At 42.0% G+C, this 26,026-nt stretch overlaps 1 protein-coding gene across 1 annotated transcript in view; it reads right to left on the bottom strand.

Moving 5' to 3' along the window:
* Positions 1-3,687: 3,687 nt before the first annotated feature.
* Positions 3,688-26,026, bottom strand: part of ST8SIA1 (ST8 alpha-N-acetyl-neuraminide alpha-2,8-sialyltransferase 1) — a 130,704-nt gene continuing 108,365 nt past the window's right edge. The window contains exon 5 of the mRNA XM_076343192.1: positions 3,688-5,901. Within this exon, the coding sequence (XP_076199307.1) occupies positions 5,415-5,901 (487 nt within the window). The 3' untranslated portion in view covers positions 3,688-5,414. The remainder of the gene's footprint in view (positions 5,902-26,026) is intronic.

Here is a 26,026-nt window from a genome sequence, read left to right as displayed (position 1 = left end):
CAATCGCTTTGAAAAACACAGCCTTCTTCCATCCTCTTTCCGTTCTCCAGTGATAGAATTATCAACACCTAACTGAAGTCGTATTTTTGATTTGGAGCTAACTCTTGTTGGATTTATCAACACTTTAGAAAAAAAGATGGTTCAAGATGACAACGTATATTAGCTACCTTATGGCTGATTTTTTTAAATCACACTTCTAATCCCAAGGAGAATGGTCATCAGGAAGGATAGAGCAGAGAGATTCTTTAGGATGACTTCTTGAGGCACAAATACAAGTCTAGATGATCCCAGAGGGAGATCTGATGGAACCACATGACATCAGGAGCAGGTCCCATTAGGGAGGTCACAGCACACCAGGACAGCCACAGCCCCCAAAGCATCCCCCAAACAGCCATGGAGCCAGGGAATAGGCATTTCTGGACAAGGTCTGATGAATTTTGTTTACTAGGAAGCAACAGCTAATGGAAATCCCACCATATCATTTCATGAAGGAGACGGTGACTCAGGATAATAGCTGGTTAGTCCATTTTATACATGTGTTTTGGGGGGAGTGGCAGGAGAGAAGGGAAAGACAGATTCTTCATCGTCATTCTTTGTTCCATTGTATTTCCCTTTCTGTTTAATCAGTTTCCCCACCTCATAGCATTTTGCTTTGCTGCCATCCTGCAGAAAACCATCGGTAGGTCATAGGTAGTCCATTTTTCACAGTCATTACCAGATGAAAATGTCCTACAGTTGCTTAGAACTGAGGATCTTTATCAAGAATTGCTACACTCCAATTTGTTACACCACTGATTTGATCTTCCTTTTATCCAGCATCATCCAACTCTTCAAGAACTGCCTGTCCTTCACATAACCTGGACTTCTTCCAATACTTACTAATCTATTGAACTGAAGAAAAGAACCAAAGCAGGCAGCAAATGGTGAGATAGCATCCACCACCTTCATCATCCTCATTTCTAGATCAAAAGTTTCCTCACTCGTGTTCTCCTTATTAATTACAGGCAAGGGTGAGCCAGATATTAAACCAGTTTCCATGAAGATGTATAGAGGAACGGTTTCACATAACTACCACAGTTCAGACATTGTTTAAAAAAGCAGATGTTTTGCTTAGTTTCAGCTCCCACAGAAGTGCAAACTCAGCAGTGTATGTTATGACACCATTTTGGTGAAGCTAACAAAACGGCAAAAGTAGTCAAGTCGACAAAATGGCCAATATTTCTATATTCTACAAAAGTTAAGCTGTAACAGAGGCTTGGACCTTTGACTTTTGTAGCTGGTTCACCCCAAACTTGGTATCTTCATTTCAGCAAAAATATAAAAATACAACATTCATGAATAAGAGTCGTACTAGTATAGTAAGGTCTGTGCCAAAATTATAAATGTTTTTATTCTCATGAGCACATGCACCCCTTCTCTATGATTTGTTTGCTGGCTTCTCTTTTGCTCGTCTGTTTTAGAAGGAGCTCCAAAGGCTTCGCAATCAACAGGAAGGAGAAGTTTCACATAGTTTTGGCACAAGTTCAAAAATTGGTCTTGATTTACTCAAAAGCATATACACCCCCAAAAAGATTATATCTAGAGCAATTTCAGTACTGAATATCTTCCATGCACAGCTCTTGTAAAGGAATTTAATTTATTCTGCTTACAAACATGGGGCAATGCTTCCTATGCAGAATGATTCCAGCGCTTCTGTACCTGTCACCTCTATGATAAAATTAATAACTAGGAGCATTAACAAATCATTTGGCCAGTCTCAACTACTTTTTATTGAAGATGAATTGCAGTAGCTTTCAACCTGGCAAAGACTCGTGCAGCTTTAGCTACGCTATCAGAGAAATTCAGGGACTGGCAGCGGAAATAGAGAAGCTAGAGTAGGGAATTTCACTAACAAAATAAACATCAAGATTTCAATCCACTTCAAGGAAAATACAGCAACACAAGCAATGAGATTTGATTAAGGGCACTGCCATCAATGGACTAGAATCAATCAGTAAGTAAATGCTAAATGGATATAATCACTCTGACCAAAGTTTGCCATGGCTGCGAGATGCCGATTTCTCATGGTTAACACCTACAGTTAGCCTCCTGGATTTGCTTGTGCCTGTCTTTAAACAGAAGTATGGTCCTATCCCATGGTGTGACCTCCCTCCTGAAGAAGGATGCAACTTCAGTCCCTTGCATGCAATGCCATATTTCACATCAATGATCCTATACATGGACACACACCCCGCGCCCTAGATTTAGACAAGGCAAGCCTCACGCTGAGCAGCAGCATGGACGGAGCATATTTACTCCAACATTTCTGTCAGGCAGCTGCCACTCTCACGTTCCCAGCTGCTTTGCTTTTTGTGTGTGTGTGTGACTGCTCTTGCCACAAAACACTTGCAGTACTCTCCTGCATCCCTTTTTACTTGCTGAGCTAAAGGCTGATCACTGGCCAGTGTTTGCATGGACTGGCAAGTCAGCCAGCTAAAACAGATTTTGCTCTCTCAAAAGGGGCATTTATTTTCATTTCTCTTCTTTCCTTAGCTGCCAGTTTTCTGGAAGTTATAGAAAATTATTTATCCTTGAAGGCTTTACTTCCCCATCAAATGTGGTTGTCTTTGAAAGATGCAGTTATATTCACTATACATAAATGTGAACAAAGCCAGAATTATCAATTTCTCCAACATCAGTCACACATCACACACAGCCTGGGTCTCTCCTACCCCCGTAATTTTTTGGAAGCTATCTCCTTGCAAACGTGAGGACTGCAGACATCAGAAGGGACTCACAAAGACCACAGGTTCAGTCTGCCTCAGTCTTACAGAGGTGGGGACTACAACATCTCCAGATACCCACAGCACCGGTTGAACATGAACAAGCCAGACATTATGAAACACTGCACACAGTTTTCCTACAAAAATACATGTTTTTCTCTTGTTCTTCCAATCCAATTATTTTCCCAAGACATGGAAAAAAGGATTACCAAAGGGTTGGAGAGCTGTCAGAGAGGTTCAGAACTAAATTCCCAAGTACTGATAAAAATACAAAAAAATGACCAGCAAAGAGGCAGTTCCCCCCTACTCTCCTCATTCCCTCCCACCCCCAAGGAAATGCTGGCCTCCTGATGAAGTGCCATTTTAGCACACCATATTTCGACTGTTGTTCTCACAGATAATGTCATCTTTAAAGCACTAAAAAGTGCAAAACTTGACACGTACAATAAAAACCACACAGGCACCTCTTCTTCTCCAAGAAGGGCAGCTCAGTAAAATTCTGCCATAACAAGCAGTAAAGAAAATTACTTTCAAATCCTTCCTCACGGAGTACCCACATCATAGATAGAACAAATATAACGAAAGGGAACGAATTATCAAGTGATGTTCCATCAGTGTGTTGACTGTACTTTTAACAAAAAAATGGACAAAGATAAAATGGGCTATAGAAGCACATTCGGATTTTATCTCTAGAACACTATTTAATCCAAATCTCCATGTTACAGTTTACACTGCCCTGTAATCCTATGGAACAGTGCCCACTTTATGCTTGAAATATCCATATTTAGAAAGAAGATTTTAATATGAAACATAGGGTTAAAAAGCAAAACATTATTTCCCCCCCCCCCCCCCCCAGTGTCCTACATAGATAGTTGAATTATTCATATTTAAAGAAGAGCCACGGATTTTGCTTTTTTTTTTTTTTTTTTTTTTAATTATAACTATATAACTTGTAGCTGGTAGTCTACAAAGAGAGACGTTGTCAACATATGATAGGACACATCCCCCAAAATACTAGCACTTTGGAGCTAAAACAGGTAGCACAGGAAGTTGTTGTGGAAACCTGATGACAGTTTTGTTGTTTCAACATTTTGACTAGAATTTCAGCTACTAATGATAGAAGGATAAGAAAAAGAACACTGGTCTGGATTTTAAAGTTAATGGTGATAACATCTTGCAGCTGAAATTGCACCGTGGACTGAGCTGGTATTCTCTTCTTGTCCTACAGTGCTAAACCAAAGCAAACAAACAAAAAGATTTCTCATTTACATGGCGATAGGACCATCTGCTGCCCAAGTAATAACCCAAAATAAAACAGTCCTTCAGGCGCTGCGCCGGCCGGAGCAGCGCACATGCAACGCGCACACTGACGTAATTCACCCACTGCGAGGAGAGAGGCTGCCTTACGTAAGGGCCTGCCGTTTTCTTTTTTTACTTTTTTCTTGCTGGCTATGCAGTTTTTCAGTGCTCCCAAAGGCTGTTTTATTTTTCAGACTATCTTTAACCAGAGACAGTCCTGCAAGAAAAGTACAAGTCTTTAAGGCTAACATTACAATCCAAGCAGAAGAGCTAGTCACACAAAGAGAAAGGATTTTCGAAGCTTCAACTCATTTTAAATGACACATTCATTTCTGCAGTTTTTCTGCTACAAGCAAATTAAGAACCTCATTCTGCATTCCACTGAACACCTCAAATCCCCTTGACAGTCAATGAACATCTGGAGTCCAAATGAATACAGAATTAATCCCCAAGGCTGGACAGCAAAACAGGTCAGGAACCATCCCTGCTACAAAAGTCACTGCGGAAATCTTGCAGCAGGTCAACTGAAACCAGGCTGCACTTCACTACTGGCTTTGTAACACAAGTTTTATTTTCAGACCAATTTCCCTTAACCAGCTCTTGCCCACAGTATAGCATTAGCATAGCTATAAGTGCAATGACCTAAACTATCCTGATAAAACCTACAGCAAGTAGGTCCACCCATACTCAGTAGCAGGGCATTCCTAGGACATTCTTCTAACCAGATTCTTAGCACCCTTCACTCTCCCAAGAGTCTTTGGAAGGAGTTGATGGTACTCAGCTCCTGGGGCTTTTAAGCCTTTCCTTTTCCTTCCATTGGGGGAAAAAAAAAGTAGAAGAAAAAAAAGGAAAAAGAAAAAGGAAAGAAACAAAGTTAACACCACACACACGCTCTCCTACATGCACACCCCACACACAGAGGAAAAAAAAAAGGAAAAAGGAACATTGTACACGGTGCCAATCTGGAATGAAATGGATTTTTGAACAGACAGTCATATTTGGCACTGTCAGCAAAAGCTTGTGAGTGGCCCTGTGTCTCTCCGAGCCTTAATGCCCTTTTTACATCGGTCATTTAAAAATGTCCCCCGGAAAGTTCAGCTGTGCTGCTTCTGACATTACTTTCATAATGCTGCTGAATGGACTCAATGGAGACATTCGCTTTCCCCCACCCCAGTTCCATAAAGCACTATACATTAAGGACGTGTTCCATTTGGCCTTCAAGTAGCATTTTTATGGTCCATGCAGATCCACGATTATTTTCCCTTTAAAAAGAATCAACAGAAAACAGAACTCTCTGTTGGAGAGCATGGAAATTAAAAACTATTGGATCTCCCAAACCGACTCCTACAATCCTCAGGCAGAAGAATGGATTAAAGGGTCCTCACATGGTTCTAGCTGCATTCTCAGTACACCACTTTTATGAAGAAACCAGAGCTGTAGAAATTCCTCCGGCATGGCGTGGAATCCAGTATCGGGCAAGACATTGTCATAGTAATGATGGCTAATAAACTTCCCGTGCAGGTCCACCGAGAATGGCCAGAAGCCATAAATTGTTACTTCTTCACACAGACCAAGGGCGGCACTGACTAGGAAAAGTCCCGTGGAAAGCCGTTTGGCATGGATACCTTTGCTCTTCCAGAACTTGCCAATGTCACGCAGGAAATTGGGGTTGGCAAAAAGGACTGCCTGCTTGGCACCGAAGTCCTCCAGGGTGTAATAGACACGTAGGGAGGGTCCTGTCCCCGTCTTCATGGAGAATGCTGGCATGTAGATGTAGCTGTGGTTATACACCTTCACGCTGTCCACAAACGCTTTTCGAGACCACAACAGATTCTGGAACCTGTAAAACAACAGAGAAAAACAAGTTGGTCACACATAGGTTCTCCCAGTCATTTCAAAACCCAGCTAAAAGCTGCTCTTCGTACACATATTTACAATTACCGGCACACCTTTCTCGACCCAGAGAAAGTCCAGACAAACTTCTGACTGTCTGACACTGCCTCTCTTCTAGAAACATAAACCTGAATAGACAGTTGAAAACTATCTGGTATCCTGCTAACTCCAGAAACCAAAAAGTTTCTGATTTCATCTTTTCAAAAAACCCTGAATGAACACTGACAGTTTTCCTGAAAATCAATCATTTTTAGTGACATTTTTCTTTTTGTCCAAAACCCAACTTATTTTTTCAGGCACAGGAATCTTTAAAAGAAATTTTAAAGTCCGTGTTGTTCTTATTTCTTAAAGGCATACTAAAAAAGAATCAAAGTTACATGCTGAACAAGCAACACCAAGAAATAATTAAATAAAAACTTTGGACTTATAAAACTTGTAAGACTTGGAAGAATTGTTTTTGTTATGCCTGTATAGTGATTTAGGTTGTGCTACCATAGTAGTTAATTCTCGTTCTGGAACTGAGAGAAATCTCAAAGAACATACTTTGTTACAAACAATAAGACAGAAATCAATGAATTGTTTTGGATAAGTGGCACCACAAAAATTTAGCAACAGGCACCAAACAATATTCAGAGTTGGTGTTTAAGATGGCACGATTTACACACTGAGTAGGTTTAAAAGCAGCTGGTATTTGTAGCACACAAGTTAAAGGAGAGACTAGATGGCAACTATGAGGAGGGCAAAGTATATGTACAGATTGTTTCTCTAATATGATAGTCTTCTCATCTCTTGATATAGAAACAACATCAGGTTACAATTTGTTGAATTGCCAATAGCTATTTGCTGATGTCTGTTTTATCCCTGATGTTAGACTTATATACTACTCCAAAACCAGCATCCTGTCAAGACCATAACCTTTCCTTGCCATATGCTTCTGGATATGCCAAGAGGAACGAGACATCTGGCAGGAAATCCTAGGCCATTCACACACACCAAAACCTGGACTGATGTTTGACCTGTCCTGACGTCTGACACTAAACAAATCACATTTCAGTAAAATATTAAAGTATCCCAAATATATATCATTGGATGTAGCTGATACGGAGGTCAGCCAGAGCCACGGGTAAAATCCAATACCTAAACCACAAACTTGCTAAGTAACAGGAACACTTGCTGTCTTGGGGTGTTGACTGCATTGGAGGGTACCTTTGCATGAGAAAGTCACTATGATTTACTCTCGATAATCTGCTTTCTTTCCAGAGTCCACGTAATCTTCAGAGCATCACTAAGTCCTCCCCGCCTTTACCACGTGACACTGATCTACAGACTTCAGCATGCAGGCAAAGTTTACTACATTAAAAGCCACTTCTGCACAAGCCTCACAGGCACTCCTTTCATTGCAGCTGGGTTGCTCTCCTGCATGTGATCCCTAATTTTTTCTCTGCTCCCAAGTGCCTGTCTTGCCCTTGTTGCTGCCTCCTCTCTCTCAGTTTCCTGCAGCTAAGACAAATGTGTCATGACTGATTTCATAGTCACACAGCAGAGGAGTCAGAACAAAAACTTGAGACAACAGCACTGGATTTTTTTTTTCCTTTCTCTGGTGCAGGCAGAGATAGGCATAAGAATACCTTTTTTAAAGCATTATGAAGAGAGTAATTTTGTGTATAGACCTCTTTGAAACAACAGCAAGAATCACACACACAGCAAGATACACAGGTTTAAGTAGGATGCCAGACGACCTCAAGAAGCGCCAGATAAAATTTCAGCTGAAGCAATTGCCAACAAAAAAATACAGCTTCAACAGCATTGAAGTGTCTCATGAACATGTACCAGGTTTTCTGAAGTCTTTGTTTTGGCAGAAAACTTGAAATACTCCTAATAAGTTGAAAGGTTTTGTTGACATTTTCAACATGCAATATTTGGTCTCCTGATTTGCTACAAGTTTCTTTAAAAATTTCCTTCAAGCAGGATTAGAATAAAGCTGTTTTGAAGCAAACCCCCTGAAATCTGCCTGGGTCTTCATTACTGTTTTGCTCTGCAGATCTGCTCCTACTGCATGGTGCTATTTGCTAATGTAGACAAAGCCACTCTCTTCCAAGCAAGAAATCAATTCAACCTGAACATACAAAACAAAACAATAAAAATAATTTCATAACTTATTGCATTTGGCATTCTTTTCTGTAGAAATAGCCAAGACACAGCTGAATATAGAAGGCCAGCCGAGACCAAGGTGCCCTGGCAGAAATTCATTGTCTCACTGTACCTTCTCATATGGGCCCTCTCACTCCATCACTATCAGACCTTTAGCTAAGTGTTCCCCAAAACAGGCTTTACCATCCTCTCTTCCTAAGGAGCAGCAAGACAACCTGTCAGATTATCCTGTACAGGAGTTGGGTGCATCCTATCAAACTTGTTCCATTTCCACCAGGACACAGTCACTGAGGCTAAAAAAAAAAATTCCCTAGCTTAATACTTTCAATATTCACCTAGGCCCTCAGAGCCTCAGTATCCAAACCCTGTTCTAATCACCCTAATTGCTTACAAAAGGTAGAATAAGACCAGCAGCAGGCTTTCAGACTATCCCCCTCCCCATAACTTGGGACATCCACTGGGAGGTGGGAGATGCAGGTTCAAACTCCCTTTCGCAGTAAGGGGAACTTGAGCACACAGCTTGATGCGATGGGGTCCCTGCACCTTGGCTGAGGGGAAGGCAGAAACACATCATCTGTCACTCCTGGAAGCTGGTTTCACCATGTCCACTTACAGCTGGTTAACAAATTTCACTTCAGGTGGCAAATAGAAGTGGTTATTCTGAAACTGCATTTTTTCAGCAAATTTACCATTCCCAGAAAAGCACTGCACAGCTCTAAGATGAATACATTAAAATTGCTCAGATACAGTCACAGAGGGCCAGGGACTGTCTCTGAATATTCAATTGCTATCATTGCCACAATGCGTTTACATTTCTTCTAGATGAATCTCCCCAAATGCCTTATAGTAACGAGAAGTGAACGGCACTGCCACGAGAGCAGTGCATGGGAGGGACTTCACGCAGAAGGGACAGCATTTGTCATGCTACTGCAAACTGTCCTTCAGGAACATCATCACCTCCTGGAAACCCGTGCCTCACTCAAATGACCTGGATCGTAGCGTCAGTAGGCATCACGCCCAGTTCAACAGATGGACATTACACAGGTAGCCAGGAGCCCATGTAGAAGCCTAACACGTGCTGATTACAGCTGGTCTGATGGCCTAACACAGCCAAAAAGCTGCTGCCCATCTTGCGCTCCGCATGAGGGGAGATATAGAAGCAAATGAAATTTTCTGTTCCCCATTTGTAAAAATAGAAGCCCTATCCAGCTTTCTGACATTTCACAGGCTGGTTAGAGGCTGCGAAATCTGGGGACAAACGCCATGCATCAGCAAGTTTCTAGAAATGGTACTAGAAGCTCAGGTGTATCTTCCTTTAGCTCCCAATCCAGACAAGGAGTCCTGCAGGCAACCCCACTCTAGTGGTGGCTTTGCGGGTACCATACCGCATCCGTCCCAGCAGACAGCAAGGAGGCTACTCCATGCCTGACAGAGAGACCAGGAGGGCTTTTCCTCTGCAGCTGACCAGCTCTGTAGCGCACGTGTGAGCATGACAATATGGTTCCTTCCTGCTTGTCCTGGCATGGACGCCGTCAGCCTCATGCAGTCCTTGCATCCAGATGGGCAGAAACACCTTCCCTCATGCTGATCCTTGCCTGGCCTTCTTTGAATGAGGAGCCTCTGGTTCCTAGTTAGAGGTCGCTTCTACCTGACATGCTTTGAACACTCGCTACTCTCAGCGGCACAGCCCAAAAGCTGTGCAGCTCGCGCCCACCCACAGGGCTTCAAAAGAAACCCATCAAATGATCCAGCCCCTCATGCAAGAGTGCATCTCGGGTGACGTTATCTCCCCAGCTCAGCTCTGAGCAAGAAACAGCTGAATGGCTTTCAGGGTCATCCTCTGACCTTCTGCAGTTAAGCTCACACAAACGCATGGCAGGTTGCCAGCATTTAGATAAAACTGGAGCTGGAATCTCCCGAGCCCTGAGCAGCACCTGAAGACTATGAGAGTTGCTCAGTAATTTGCAGTAATGCGTCCCGGCAGCTTGATGACAGCCCAGAGAGGTGCCGATGACTGTGAATGCTGGTGAAAGCAGATCACAGCACATTCAGCCCAGGTGCTTTACTTCCACTGCACTCATTAATGGACAGCGAGCAAATAAAATCACGAGCAACACATTTTTTGCTGTCAGGTCCATATGACAGATCAACTTAAAGAGCACAACTTTCAACAGGCACGTGTAGGCACAGCTGCACAGATATCAGAGAAATAATTTCCTTGATACCAGCTGTAGAGTTCCCTCAAATGCTGTGCTCTACTCTTCCAGAGAGAACAATGCATCCAAGAGAAAACTGCCACAGTACATTGCCATGACAGTACAAAGACTTAAGAGCATTAAGTGTTTTGGGTTTTGTTTTTTTATCTGTTTTTAATGTTCTTATTGATGTACTTTAGCAGATATTCGGGGATAGGACTGCTCTCTGGTACTAGGAGATGACTTCCAGTAACCACAAAGAATTTGCTGCAGTGACATTGAGCTAACCCGCTTGCAGATAATAATGGCAGCATTTTCTCGCATATTGGTTTCCTTTTGATCTCCCTGGAGAGTCACTATCTCATGCCTGTGATGATATCCCAGTCACTTACTGTGTTGGCATCTGCAAAGTCACAAGTTCAGCATTGTGGATTAATCACAAGTTGACTTATTGGAAAGAAAAAAAAAAAAGATTGAGTAATGAGGGGAACAGCTCGTATGCCAAAGCAATAGTGTATTATTTTTAAATTAAGACAAATAGAGCTCAAGGGAACAGAGCAGAAGGCATATAAAGACTTATGTATTTGTCCCTATGGCAAAGGATAACCTTACAAAAATTATTTAGATAATTTGATGTCAGCATTAGCCAAGAATGATTTAGCAATTTGCTGCAGCTGTTGGAAAATGCTTACAGCTGGGGTCACAGCAAGTCAGCTTGCAACCACACATCTGAACCTCCACTGCAGTGACAGAGGAGTTTTACTGCACTCATTTCTCAGAGTGCTTTTATGCTTTCAAATCGTGATGCCCTCCTTAATGCCCTGTGCTCTCATTCATATCATGCACTTCTTGATTATTTGCCCCTTCGGGGCTTGTGTAGCCAATCTTACTAAAACACAGACTATGTTTGAATTAACAGCATACTAGTTTCCATGTGCTCATTCTCCACATAGGCACTTTTGGCATGTATTAGGTGCAAGGTAGACTATTCTACTTGTCCACACAGGGAGCCAGAAATAAGCACGTGAAGTGCTTGTTTTATCCTTTTTTGTTTTATCCCAACTTCCCCAACTACACAAGCCATTGTTTACTTAGCCTAAGGATAGCTACCTGACTTAAGATTCAACTATAATACCATTAAAGTCAATGGCAAAACCAACTCTGATCTAACTGGAAGTATGCTCGGAGCCTCAGGCAAAAAAAATGAGGCCTGCAATGCACTTCAGAGTGATTAGAAAAGGTATGAAGTAACATGAGCAATCATAAAGGCTGATTATTAAACCAATGAAATTACAGATGCCAAACATTCTCCACCAATGCAGGAGGCTTTTATTCCTGCGGTAGATCCCAGTGCTTTGTCTAATCTCATGTCAAACAGCTTCAGCACGAGGGATTCTCCCCTGTTCTCACTGCGGGCCCCTCCACAGGCACCACAGTCACCCAGTTGAGAGCTTGTAGCATGGATGGGGTGATGCTATTCCCATCTTTTCCTTTCCCTTTTCTCTCCTCTCTTCCCACCTGACTGCCCTTTATGGACCCAAAGACAGCAAATCATAGAATAGTTTGGGTTGGAAGGGACTTTAAAGATCATCTAGTTCTGACCCCCCTGCCATGGTCAGGGACACCTTCCACTAGACCAGGTTGCTCAAAGCCTCATCCAACCTGGCCTTGAACACTTCCAGGGATGGGGCATCCACAACTTCTCCGGGCAACCTGTTCCAGTGCCTCACCACCCCCATAGTGAAGAATTTCTTCCTAATCTCTAACCTAAATCTACTCTCTTTCATTTTAAAGCCATTACCCCTTGTCCTATCACTACAGACCCTTGTAAAAAGTCCCTCTCCAGCTTTCTTGTAGGCCCCCTTCAGGTAATGGATGGCTGCTATAACGTCTCCCCGGAGCCTTCTCTTCTCTAGGCTGAACAACCCCAACTCTCTCAGCCTGCCTTCATAGGAGAGGTGCTCCAGCCCTCTGATATCTTCGTGGCCCTCCTCTGAACTCACTCCAACAGGTCCATGTCCTTCTTATCTTGGGGGCCCCAGAGCTGAATGCAGTACGCCAGGTGGGGTCTCACAAGAGTGGAGTAAAGGGGGAGACTCACCTCCCTTGACCTGCTGGTCACGCTCCTTTTGATGCAGCCCAGGTTGGCTTTCTGGGCTGCAAGCACACACTGCCGAGTCATGTTGAGCTTCTCATCAACCAACACTTCCAAGCCCTTCTCCTCAGGGCTGCTCTCAATCCATTATCCACCCAGCCTGTATTTGTGCTTGGGATTGCCCCAACCCATGTGCAGGACCTTGCACTTGGCCTTATTGAACGTCATGAGGTTCACACGGGCCCACCTCTCAAGCCTGTCAAGGTCCCTCTAGAAGGCATCCCTTCCATCCGATGTGTTGACCACACCACACAGCTTGGTGTTGTCGGCAAACTTGCTGAGGGTGCACTCAATCCTACTGTCCATGTCGCCAACACAGATGTTAAACAGTGCCAGTCCCAATACTGACCCCTGAGGAACGCCACTCGTCACTGGACACCAAGCCGTTGACCACAACTCTTTGAGTGCAACCATCCAGCCAATTCCTTATCCACCAAGTGGTCTATCCATCAAATCCATGTCTCTCCAATTTAGAGACAAGGATGTTGTGCGGGACAGCGTCAAATGCTTTGCACAAGTCCAGGTAGATGATGTCAGTTGCTCTTCCCTTATCCGCTTCCACTCAGACTCTCAGCGGAGACGCTTGCTCCTCTCAGGGTATGACTGTCTCCGAAACTCACTTCAGCTTATCCCTTAGGCACAACCTGCAGCCTGCTGAGACCCCACACTGCCTCCTCTTTCTTATGGACGGAGGCTTCCAACCTCAACGAACCGGTGCTTTCCTCTCAGCTCTGGTCCCAAAGATTAAAGACAAATACATTAGCCTGATTCTCCTTTTTATACACCTTTTCAATGGCTTTTTCCAGGTCAGGGATTCTGGTCACTCCCACCATCAGCCCTAAAGACTCAAAAGCAAGGAAACACACTCTTTCCACAGTGACTGCAGACTACATCTTTCTCCACCAGCCTGTTTCTTAATGACCCACTGACCTTAGCACATGACCTTCAGAATAATTTGATACACTCAGAAAGTCCAGTTAGACATTGCGGAAGTAGGCTCTAATCCCCATGAAGAGACAGGCTCCCCTTCTGACTGAATTCAGTATTAATTAGGGGTTTTTTGAAACCTCCACCCATTACTGCTCTTACGCTGTCACCCTGGGAATACTATATGTAGTGCCAAGGGAAAGCTGACTCTCCATTTTTCAACAGAACACAGAGCTATCCTATACACCAAAGCAATGAAACATTAAAATCAGTGTTCACTGGTATTTTGGGACTGTGTGTGATCCTTATTCTGCCAACTCAAATTAGAATGTGCTTTTAATAGCTACTCTTTCCAAAACCGGCAGAGCTAAACATCAATCCTTCCTGTTACCTGACAGCTTGAATCTTAGCTTTCAAAAGATGAGCTGTTCATCTTAGTTTGACTCTTTGAAGATTGTGGCTGCTAAAGCCACACACAAGGGGAAATAATATAAAAGGACAGCCAGAACAGCATGGCTGTAAACTACTTGTATGGTCAAAATAAAATTGCTGCCTACTATTTCTCAATCTTCTGAATACTTCGCAGCTCTTACAGCTGAAAGTCTGGAGGATGAGAAAATATAGAACCAATGAAATCAGCTAGAAAAAAAAGTTACAGAACTAAGCCTGATACCTTTAGCACTTAATTTCACTGGACTGTATGCCAGAGTGAGCCTGTGAGAAGAAACGTAACCAGATCACACATTTTCTCAGGGTTTAATGGGAAAAAGAACTGCAACAAAGCCCAGATATAGTCTTCAGGAGATTTACTTTTGATTAACACGGGTTCCCTAAGACAGTCTGTTGTGTCTTTGGGACAGCAACCAAACAGGAACAGAACAGTGCAGTATCTCCTGCACGTCTAGGTCTTTTACCCAACTACTGTCCAGACACAGGTGTCTCTAGATCACCGCCCGCAATAGCACTGCAGCAAACACAAAGCTAATTAACGTTATGCTTTCCTGTCTGTTCATGCTGGCCTTACATGCTTTGTAACCCAAATATAAAACATACCAAATGATTACAGCCATGAAAGACCTATTCATAGCTGAGAACACTTTTACTAAGTCTTTTGAGTTTTCTCTTTAACATCATGACATCCTTTGCATATTAATAATTTGCAACTGTCAGTGAAGGTGACATTCAGCTATATCCTCTCTTCAACCTCTTAGAGCTCTTTCCAGAGAACTGGATAGCGAGAGAAAACAGCAATGTTTGAATTGAATGTGTTTTCTTTTTAAAGATGCTCTGTGCTACAAAAAGCGTAGACTGAAGAGAAATTATTTAAAACAGTAGATGCTTCGACAGACTTTATGGCAACAGCTGTAATTAGGATAGGCTCTTTTTTAAGCATATGAGCACCTTTTTTAAACTATACTACATGTATCACTGGTGATCTCTGAGATCATGCCACATGGCCTGCAGCTGGAGCGCAGATCCCTATTAAACAACACTGCCAACTAAAAGCTTGATAATAAAAACAGTTGTTCAGAGCCCATAGGAATATGTGGTGAATCTACAATATTTTAAATGGAGTAAAATCAATCCACACAACTCTAAAATATGCAAAAGAAGATCTCTGTATTTCCTCTATTAGCCACTCCCCTCTGGGCAACCTCACCTGTTTTGCATCCCTAGGGCAATGAGAATTGCAATTGAGCAATGAACTAGTGGCCACCTGAGCATAAACAGAAGAGGAGATAAATTGCTCTGGAGCAGTTAGATTAGCAGAAGCTAAACATGAGGCTAGAAAGATAGAAAAGGAGAGAGAGAAACAGCAGTTTGACAGACAAGGAAGTCCCTTCCAGTCCTTGGCACAAAAGCTCATGCCATTAGTAAAATCCCTGGAAATGAGCCAGGAGAGTTCAAGCCAGCCCAAGGACTGCAGCTGCAGACCTTTAAGTCACTACCTTCAGTGAACTTGCAAAATGTCCCTTCTGAAGAAAAAGACTTTACTTTCATCTAATATCAATTTAAAGCAATATTTCTCAGCAATTCTGGTGCTGTTCAATTATGCCTAGAAGCGTTAGTAGATGCTTCTCAAGGCTTCCAACAGTGTTTGAGATGTGTTGATTTGCTGCACACTAGATCTTTGAAAGAGCCCAACCTTCACTCTGCAACTCACACGCGGACACCTAGGGAAGAGTAAGAACATGACCAGTATATTTTAAACTGCACATCCAAGTATTTTCAGCTCAGAAGATTTCCTGATACTGGTGTAGTTTGTCGATGCAGTAACCTCAGTGAATCTTACTTCCAAGTATTTGCCTAATCTCTTATTCTCCGCATCCTTCTAACCAATTATTTTACCAATACCTTCTCTCTTACGTCATGAAATCCTTGATCCCTTTTGACAAAAGTCTTTTAAAAATTCAAATAGACTTTATCTACCGGATATAGATTACGCTTATCCACATGCATCTATTCAAAGAACTCCAAAAGTTTTACAATGTAAAATTTCCCTTGGACTCAACACTGCTGACTCTTCACAAGAGCACTTACATTTATCCAGGTGTTCACTAATATTACCTTATAATATAGTCTCTACCGATTCAGCTGGTAGACATGCCAGGCTTACAGATCTACTTGAACTATTTTTAAATACTGATCCCATTTTTAACACCTTCCAGTCTTCAAGTACCAATGCAGTTTTAAGCGAGGAAGTACACACTACTGTTCTTCAGCACTCATGGGTGAGTCCAGTCCTGCCAATACGTTCACATTCATCCTGTATCTATACCATAAATTCTCTAATAATTATCTCAGTTTCAGCCTGCTGAGTCTCCCCGTGGGCACAGGGAATGTCCTCAGTTTCTTCCACAGTGAACACAGAAGCAAACAATTCATACAGCCTCCCTGGGTCTTCTCTGAGCACTTCTTTTATACCTGGTCATCAATTGACCATACAGTGGGGGTGGGTGTTTTTTGCTTTTTTTTTGTTTTTGCTGTTGCTGGGAGGAGGACGTAGCATTAGGTTTTCATTCCTCTAGTCAGTTCTTTTTAGAAACTTTTTCTGCCTGCCACATAAATAAAATATTTAATCAGCCAGAGCTTATAATAAATTCCATTTCCTTTGGAAACAACTTCAACTTCTGGTAGGATATTTCTCTGTTTCCATTAATCTCCCTTTTCTTTGCCCTTTAGTGATGTCAACTTCCTTTTACCTTTTCTTAAGTCTTGATAGATGCTCCTAGCACTGTGCTTCCAGTATGGTACCCTTAGGAGAGTCCACTATTTTGAGTAGATCATCCAGATATATTTTTCAAGATGTATGATGTTTAATACTGAGAATGCCACAAACTTCTCTTCAACGCAATTAAACTGCCAAGGTTTCTCCTCAACTGTTAGTACAGCCTGTACTCAATTTAAATTGCTATAGCTAGAACACTCTTGACCAAAAAAAAAAAAAAAAGTACGGATAGCTGAAACATGCTGGAGCTTTTGCTGATCTCTTCAACTGTTTTGATACCTGTGAAAGTGCTAGAGTTCCTTCACCTTTTTTCCCCTCATTAACTTCATTCAAAGGAGATACAGTGTAAATGAAGTAAAAAAACCTTTTTTTTTTTCTTTTTAAGGTAGCAGGAAATAAATGCTATTTGCTAGGACAAAGTAATACTTTTGAAAGGCAGTGCATGTCACTGAGTACTTTACAGCCCTCTATGCGCTGGTTAATGAAAGCGCAGCAAAACATTCAATTCCATAGTTAGCTCTTAGTTTCCAAATGCCAGAGAAGGGTCAGTGGCATTGATACTATGTTATATAGGAGCAGCTTTGTAACTGTATTTGGCGTTCTTCCCGTGTCACACATCTAGAGGTGCTATGCCTCTTGTTTTATATAATACACCATAACTCAGATGTGGTCCCACCTTCTCCCATTCCGAAATACCAGGCAAGAAAACCTTTCTCTCTTTTGCTCCCTATCTCAGGTAACAGTCAATAACAATGAATTGTCAGAACTGGATGGAGCTTGACTCCAGGAGACAACATTGGCAGGATATTCACCTGGGCAATACAATCTCAGATATCAGCAATGAGTGAAGAAGGGTCTTTCAATCCCTCTCGTTAACGGTAATTTTACTGGACGTACAATACTCATTGTATGCGTGTTCAGAGAGGAAGACAAGAAGAGGGTTACCGTCTAAACTGGTGGTGGAGTCAGCCAGCCTTCAGGCCCTCCCTGTTTAAGTCACACAAACTGGAACAATATCAGCAGGTGACACTGACAGCACCAGCCCAGCATGCCCCCTTTGCTGGTGGTTAGGACTGCCTCCTACTAGATGAGAGATAGAGGTTTAAGTCCCCTCACACAGAAAAGGGAACTGAACTCGGGCCTACCGCTGCTTCAGTGACTGAGGTGACTACTCGCCTCTCATAAAATATGGCATCTGCCTTGGCCGGTTTTCTGAACCGAGCTCTATGTTGTTCAGGTGAAACTGCTCAGCCTGGTTTTGTAAATAGCTTGGGACAACTTAAACTATATTACCTGGAAGTTTTAGTCAGCCAAAAAAATACATCCAGCCCTAGCTTCATTTCTTTTCATTTGACTCAGGTCTTTGCACCAGTTCCCTTCATGAAGGTGCCAAAACATTACTGCAACAGGAGTTAGACTGAGGTGACCCACTGATACCACATGGGTTGTGGAGGAGATGGTAAGCACCTTACCAACAAGTGCTGTATGTGAAACTATGGTCAAACTATAAACTCCTGGGTTTGTACTCCTTTGAGCTACCTTTTCTCTCCGAAACCCAAAGAACATCAGCTTTTACAGATGTTCACATTCAAACAATTAGGGAAAGCAAGTTGCCATCTCCTACAGAATCAAGAAGATTTCTTTCAGATTCAGGCAGCACAAAAAATAAGCTCCTTTTCTTTAATGCTCAGAGTAATTAATACTGAATTACAGTAGAAATTCTATCAAAGGACTTCTGACAATCACATTAATACTAAGTAACTTCCACATGCTTTATGCGATTACAATAAAAACCAAAGACGTGAACACAGATTAAGCTGTTATTTTAAAGTATTACTGAATAAACAAACAGGAACAAAAGCTACCATTAGTGGCTTGTCTCCCTGAAGCAGCAGTAACACTTCACCTGAAAAAACTTTAGATTTGGACCTAACAACCAGGCTAAAGGGTATTCTGGAGTGAGGAGGAAGGTGTGGTCTGGGGTCTACAGCACAACTCAGAAACAGGAAAACAGAATACCTTAAGGGCATCCATTTGATAAGGCCAAGGTATTTTTCAGATAAGGCCAAATTGTAGGTTTGAAAGTAGCTGTAAATGTCAAGTCTGTCAGCAGCTCTGAAGAACCTGAGGTTGGACATGAATCACACAGAACAAATAACAGCCACGGCCATAAACTCCCCCTTGAGGAAGTGGTTACACTCCCAGAAGGTTTCCAAATGCTGGGATGATCATTCAGTGATCAGTTGCTTTGGCTGATAGACCTTTGTGTCCTTAGCAGCTCAGTACGCATATTCCCAAAGCAGCTAATCAAACAGTACAAGTGGTGAAATTCAGCCTCTTGTTTTACAGACGGGCCAGAATAGTTTGTACAGTGATGTGTCACACTTGGGAGCTATTGCTGAGGTTTTTATCCAGAGGCTTTATCCAGATTATGATTTGGAAAACAAATACACTTTTTAACAAGCAACATATTTTTATCTGAGTTTGCCTCAAGGCCAAAATTTCCCTTCCCTAATCTGCTACTCTAGTAAGCCACAGTGCACAGTGTTGCTTTGCTTTACCAGGCTAGAGTCAGGAACCTTACGTGCTCCAGCAAATCTAGCACTTTGCTTGTAATACCAAGTCGTCTTCAGACTGGTCCTGCTTGTTATAAAAATTAGACCATTTCTTCTACCTCCCCCCACATCTGCATTTTTTATGTTAAAAAGAACAACCTAAGGAATGTCGCATTTTAAAAGATTCCTCTATTTTGAATATACCTTGAAATGGAGTAGAAATATGATCATTAAGGTCCTGTCTTGATGCTTTAAATTGACACAGTTCCCCTGATATCAATGGATTTACACTAACTTTCATCAAATGATATCATATGCCAGATACTTAAAGTTTCAGAAACCACCAGTACACTGCATTATTCAAGAAGCATACTACGAACATACAACTAAAGACAATGATATTATCTAGATGCACAAGGCTATGGAGATGATTCATTCAGCATAATCATTTGCATTCCTGAACCTTGGATGTTTAATGTACCAGGAGAAATGAGGGATGGCAGCAACTGTGCTGGAGCATGAAGTGAGAAAAAAAACCTAAGACAGCACACTTTACCAATGCTCTGGCAGAAAAGTCCCGTGTGTTCTGTTCCAGCAGCCGTACCCAGTTCCATTTCCAGCTTAATGGACCTAGGAGCATGGAGTCAAAAGCATAAACAATTTGCACGAGGCCATACTAATGTGCCTAATGAATTTCCTTTCAGAAAGCCAGTCGGCAAAAATAATTCAGCCAATACATGCCAGCTAGTTCTCTGGTTTATTTTTCTCAACGCCATTCTTTGCAGTCCCAAGTGCTGGAGTACTAGGTACGCACAGGGCAGATGCATGACCTAGTTCAGCTACAGTATACCAACCACCAGGTCTCTTGGGATAGCCCAGCAGTGGTATCTTTTTCAGCACAATCTAACTTCAATTGTTCGTGAACAACTCATTTGTATGTAGCAACATGTACAAATTTCCCCAACAGACAGGGGAACAAAGGCGCAGGTACAAAGGACTGGAGGGATCACCTGGGTTTACAGTGGCTGGGTCAGGGACACGCTGCAGACGTTCTGGCAGAGCTGAGATGCCAGAAGGGAACCCAAGGAGGAATGGAGAAGAGGCAGAGCAAAGAGCTTGTTGGAAATCCTGCAGTGTCAGTGTTGTAAGAGATGCTGATTTCAGAAGGCTCTTTAGGAGCTTCCAGCAGCCCTGAAATGCTTCCTAATGTCCTGTAACTAGCATAAAACCTGTAATAACGAATCAAATGCTACAACGGTCAGATGTTCAAAAAAAAGCAGAAGAAATCAGGGACATCACCAGTGTCCTCTTGCCTCTAAACTATGATGATATTTGCTACAAAAAAAGCTCACAGATGATCTTAAAAAGCCATCTGTGGCTTGTACTGCAAAATCTATGAGCAGAACCACAGTTCACACTAGTGACATGGGAAAAAAACTTCTTGCTCAGCCCAGATGCAGAGATTAGTTTTCTCCCAACACTTTCTTTAAACTATTTCTCCTTTCCAGCTCAAGATGCCCAAGCTCCAGCTCTCAAACTCCACCCAATACGGTTCCAAACTCAGTGGTCTCAGTTTGCAAGACTAGATGGTTCAGACCTGCACAAATTGAGACATACGAAGTCAAATGTACAGGCAACTGAGTGCAGCCATACCATCTTTGCTGTCTAAGCCTCGTTCTAAAAGTTCTCCTACCTGAGAGAACACCAAGAACTTGTGCAAGTATCTGTTTTCAGGACAACAGTTTTGTACAGCCATACCTTATAACTGCTGGGGACACAGTGCTGTAACAGAGCTGAGAAATTTATTGTCCCTGTTAAATTAAAAAGGACCTCAAAGCCAGCAGAAGTACTGGATTCCTGATTGCTCACATAGCTTAATGATGTTAGCTCACCCTTTGGCTCTGGTCCAGGTGCTCCAGCTAGTTCTCTCCAAGACAAATACACTACATGGACTCAATCAGTGTCCTCGTAAGCCAGTCTGTGCTGCTCAGCGTTGGAGCCATGGATTGGTCCCTAGCCCTCTCTATTTACCGGTGCAGCTATGTCTCCACCGCACATCAGGTAAGGGAAGTGCACCAGTGCCTTGAAAGAGAGATGAGGAACAAGCTGCATTTTGCCATTGTCACAAGCTGTCTCTGGGACTACAACTGGGAGCCTAGGGCAGCACAGGGAGGCAGCCAGCAGACTTGCCTTTAGGCTGTGTAGCTTTACTAGCCAGGAACAACCACCGTGGGTCTTAGTGATGTCTGTACAAGTCAGTCTGGGATCTTATAAGGGAATTAAAAGCAAAGCCCTGAACACTTTGCTGCTGCAAGTCCCCACACCGGTAAAAGGTTCGTGATCACGCATGGGTACAGCACACACATGGGCTTACTGAGCTGAGCCCGCCAAGGGCAGTGCTTTGCTTTCCTGCCAGGTTCACATCTGAAACTGGGAGCAAACTTCATGCTCCAGATACTGCCTGAAGGAAAAAAAAACAGGGCAAGGCCACCAAAGGCTGGGGAAGGGCAGAGCACTGGTCTCGCTCGGGCTGTACCAAGCTGTTATCTCCGGGAGGAAGGACCCTAGGAAGGACAGTAAGTGCATGCCTCCCTTTGAAGGATCACAGTAATGTATTCCCCACTCTAGCAGGAGGGGACAGAGTATTGTGTAATACCCTTTACAGCACAATCTGTGCACTGTCAACAGTTTTTTTACTTTATTTTTACATTTATGCTGAGTATGTGGCTATATGCTTTCACATGCTTTCAACTTCCATATGCGTACAACCTCGCACTTAAAATATCCTGCTTGTCATCTTCCCGAATTTCATTTCCTTTGGTAAAGTTCCTGCAAGATTCAAGTAGCCACCTTCTGATTTGCTGCCCTGAATCACGAAAAAACCCCTCAACTTTCTTCCACGACAACATTCTGAAACTTCACAGCATGATATATTTTCTGATATAAATGTGATAGATTAGCAGCCCATACCCTCTACATGGAAACCTCATTAAAAAAAAAAAAAAAAAAAAAAAAAAAAAATCTTTGTTGTGTTTGAAAACCAATGACAATAAAGAATAAAATTCTAGGATCACAATACTCAAACTCACAAACTCACTATCTAAAAAGTTATGTTACCGGTTTTGTACTTCTAAATATACAGAAATATTTTTAATAAAGCTCCTGGATAACTTAAAAAATTTCATTTGTATTAGAAAGCTCCCTATTTACATTTCTCTAACATCAGCCTTGAGCATTCACAGCTAAACCATAACTTACCATGAAATCTAGTACATAAGAATAGCTTATTACAGCCGTAATGGAAGAAGTTACTTTCTCATTTTCCTTCCACAAATCCTGATATTTCAGTGGCATAAAACTTTTAAGCATCTGCATTGCTATTTGTGTGTTTGATGGATGATTATTGGCTGTCGTTAGTGAAGTACATATTAGCTAAGAAATCAATTAAAGCTGAAGAGAAAATTTTGCTAAGGGTTTTTCAGCTAGTACACTAGGAAAATTCTCCCTGTGACCCGCATGCCAGGAATTGGCTACACAGGTAAATAAAAACTGTCCAATGTATTTTTCCATCTCTCTCTAGTCTCAGAGTCACTTGAAACTACTATTATTTTTTCATTGCTACTGAAATAAAATGCGTAGATTCAAATTCTAGTTTTAATTCATTCTGGGAAAATTTTTTCTTCCATGAGAACCGCATTATTCTCTGCCCTGTTAAATTGCACTACACATACTGACAGCTTGAGTTTTTCCATCCTGCTTTATCTTTCAGAAGTACCATTTGGTTCTCTCTCAGCACAATGACAGCTTTTGGCAGGTTCCCGTTTCCTCTTCCAACAAACCAGCTATTGTGGAAAAACGATGAAACTGAGATGAAAAATTCCAGTGGATCAGCTTTAACCTACCAGAGTGCTCCATGTCTCTTGAAAATCACTGTGCTTTCATTATTTACTCTTTCAAATCAGAAATTAAAAAAGAATCACTGCTAGAGAAAAAAGAAAGAGAAGAGGCAGGGAGTAGAAATTAAATATTAGGGTAGCACATCTCTCATTTAACTAATTGAGTAGATTCTTGCCTGTAATGCATTCCAGACCGGATGGCAGAAAACTGCCATGAAAAACTGATTAAAACAAAGTTCCTCAAAAAGAGAGTGACTGAACTTAGTATGAAAGCAGTTTGTGCCATTTGCTATGTTATCCAAATGAAAAAGACAGAACTACTTTCAATCGTTCAGCTTTTCCCCAAAAGCTACATATGATAGAGAAACTCAGTCTTTAAGTTTGAATGTGTCTAACTTAGCTGGGGAGATTAATGTGGGGAGGAACACTATTCCTTTACTTTTACAGACCAGTGCATTCGCTGGTATAAACTGTAAAGACAAAAATCAGATGGATTTAGCTAACAAGAAATCCACTGTGGATTTATTGGCTTTTACCAAAAAAAGCATGAACAGAAATCATAATTCATTATTTTTGTAAGTATAACTACTCTCTTTAAGAAAAAAAAATGTAACTTTTTACTGCTTTTTCTTTCTGTTATTTTTAAGAAGCCAAGAAAGACAGGGAGTAGGCTGAGTTTTCTTATGTCTTACACATCATCAGCGCAGATTCTTAGTAAGGATTGTGCCCACCTCCTATTTGGCTGTTTCTGGGCAATGGATATGAGCTCAGCTGAAATCTATTATACTTCTTGCAGAGTACCAGAAGAGGATAAAAACAAGATTGCCAACATTTTTAAATCACTCGCCATGTGCTGGAGATTGCAGGATGCTTTCCTCAAAGGATTTTTCAATTTCCTACCGTGCTGAAGCAGTGAAAGAATCTAATGGGCGAAGACAGGAGACACAATCTAAAAGACAGGATTAAGCACCTATGAATGCCACTTGCTCTTAGTGCTAAATCTGCATGGGTTCATCAAGGCAGAGAAAAAAATGAGGATCCTGGAGGCTAGCTTGAGTGGCAAATACAAAAGAAACAATTCATCATGAACTTTGTGTTTAGAGGTACAAAAAGGTATTTTCGTTCTTGGCAGGAAGCACAGATTTCCGGCACATACTTCCGCGAACATTCTTTCCCCTTATGTCAGTCTTTAGGATATTCCTGCCTAGACCTTTGGTTATCTTAGCCAGCGTAAAATCTAATTTCCTCTTTCTACTTCCATCTACTATTTTCAGCTGCTACCTCTTTTTTTCTGGTGTTATTGGAACAATTGCACAAATCTTTCTACCCTGCCTGTCCTCCTCTCTCCCTTAACATACATCCATCTGGTTCTTATATACTCCTTCATTATATACTTCAACAACCAATTTTATAAAAGCTTTTTCTTCTTTAAAGTTCATATAAAGAAAAGATACGACAGAGTTTTATTTCTTTTCAAAATTGCTTTTTAGTTCCTAGACAAATCGGGGGGGAAAATAGGAAATGTAAGGGTATGTGGAAGGAGACTGTCTGCTTCTTTAAGGCTATCTGGTCAAGGACCTGTTAAATAAATAAAAAATAACAATAATTTTTAAAAAGAATTTTAAAAAAAATGGGATAGTAAGAAAAGGAGAAATCCATAAACAAGAACATACAGGGACACAAACCTGACCGACAAATGATAAGGGAGGCAGAGAGGAGAACCAAACCTGGTCAGTCAGACTAATTGATGAGGGTATGAGGGAGCATGAGAACTTGCAACCGGGAAAGCAGCAGCCAAGTCCCTTCAGCCCAGGCAGAGACCCTGGGCCCCCTGGGCCCCAGGGCACTGGGCTGGGCTCCAGCAGCCAAGGCAGGAGGGTCCTGGCCAGGGCTGCGGGAAGAGGCGGACGCTCCTAACACCCCTTAACAGGAAAAATATTGTTCTTGCCTTGTTTACTCAAGCCGATAGAAAATGCTCTGTTCTCATTTGTTACCCTGCATGTGATGCTTATCTACAGATGCATCTTCAACACGTCCCAGACAGGGATCTTATCACATTCTGCAATATAAAACTGTTTCCTGACCCAAGGTCTCCTGACTGCCATCCTTTTTTGTGTTTATACTTGGACCTTTTTTTATGTTTGCTTCCGGACTTTTGGTTATTCTCATTGCAGACCATTTAGAAAATGCCAAAATGAACTAATTTTTTATTGAATAAACTACTACTGTCTGGAGAAGAACTTGTAAACCATTTTTGCACCTTTCAAAATGTGGTAAATTGTATTTTTCAATGAATAAATTATTCTTCTGGAAAATGTACCCCAGAGCTATCCAGAAGTCACAGCCCCACCACCAAGGCATGGGAGCTGTTTGTAATAAAAGAAGTAAGTTATGGATCCCAAACCTACTTCCTATACTGTGAAGGGCAATAATAACCCAGGTTCTGGAAATCCTTTCAAGACAGCTACATTAAAAATTATGCTCATGATATATTAATGCTTTATAACCACAAGCATCAGAAAGACATAGATTCCCTGATGAATGATGAACACAGCTTCAGAGCTCAGATCAAAAATCAAACCTTCATCTTTTGTACTTGCCCACCCACCCTCTCCAAATCACAAACATTATGTTGAAAGAAAACACAAAGAAAAAAAAAAATGTGGCTTAAACTCCAAGGACACTGGGCATGGAGAGGCCCAGAAGAGCACTGGACTAAGAAAATCAGAGCAAGAAGGAGCCAAGATCGGTCAGTGATTAGGACACAGCTGTCCTACTCCACGCACAGACACACCAGGAGGAAAGCACGCTCCGAAACAAAACACTGCTGCCCTAAATAACAGATGCTGTGATAGCCAGGGACAAGCCGCTCAGCATGCACATGGTAGCTGTTAATGAAGAAGGGTAATGAGGAGGAAGGCCAGCAAGACATGCTCAGATACTTGAGAGGTAACAGGCTTCCTC

The sequence above is a fragment of the Aptenodytes patagonicus genome, chromosome 1 (assembly GCF_965638725.1).
Source record: "Aptenodytes patagonicus chromosome 1, bAptPat1.pri.cur, whole genome shotgun sequence".
NCBI lineage: Eukaryota > Metazoa > Chordata > Aves > Sphenisciformes > Spheniscidae > Aptenodytes > Aptenodytes patagonicus.
This window is presented reverse-complemented; position numbering and strand designations above follow the sequence as displayed.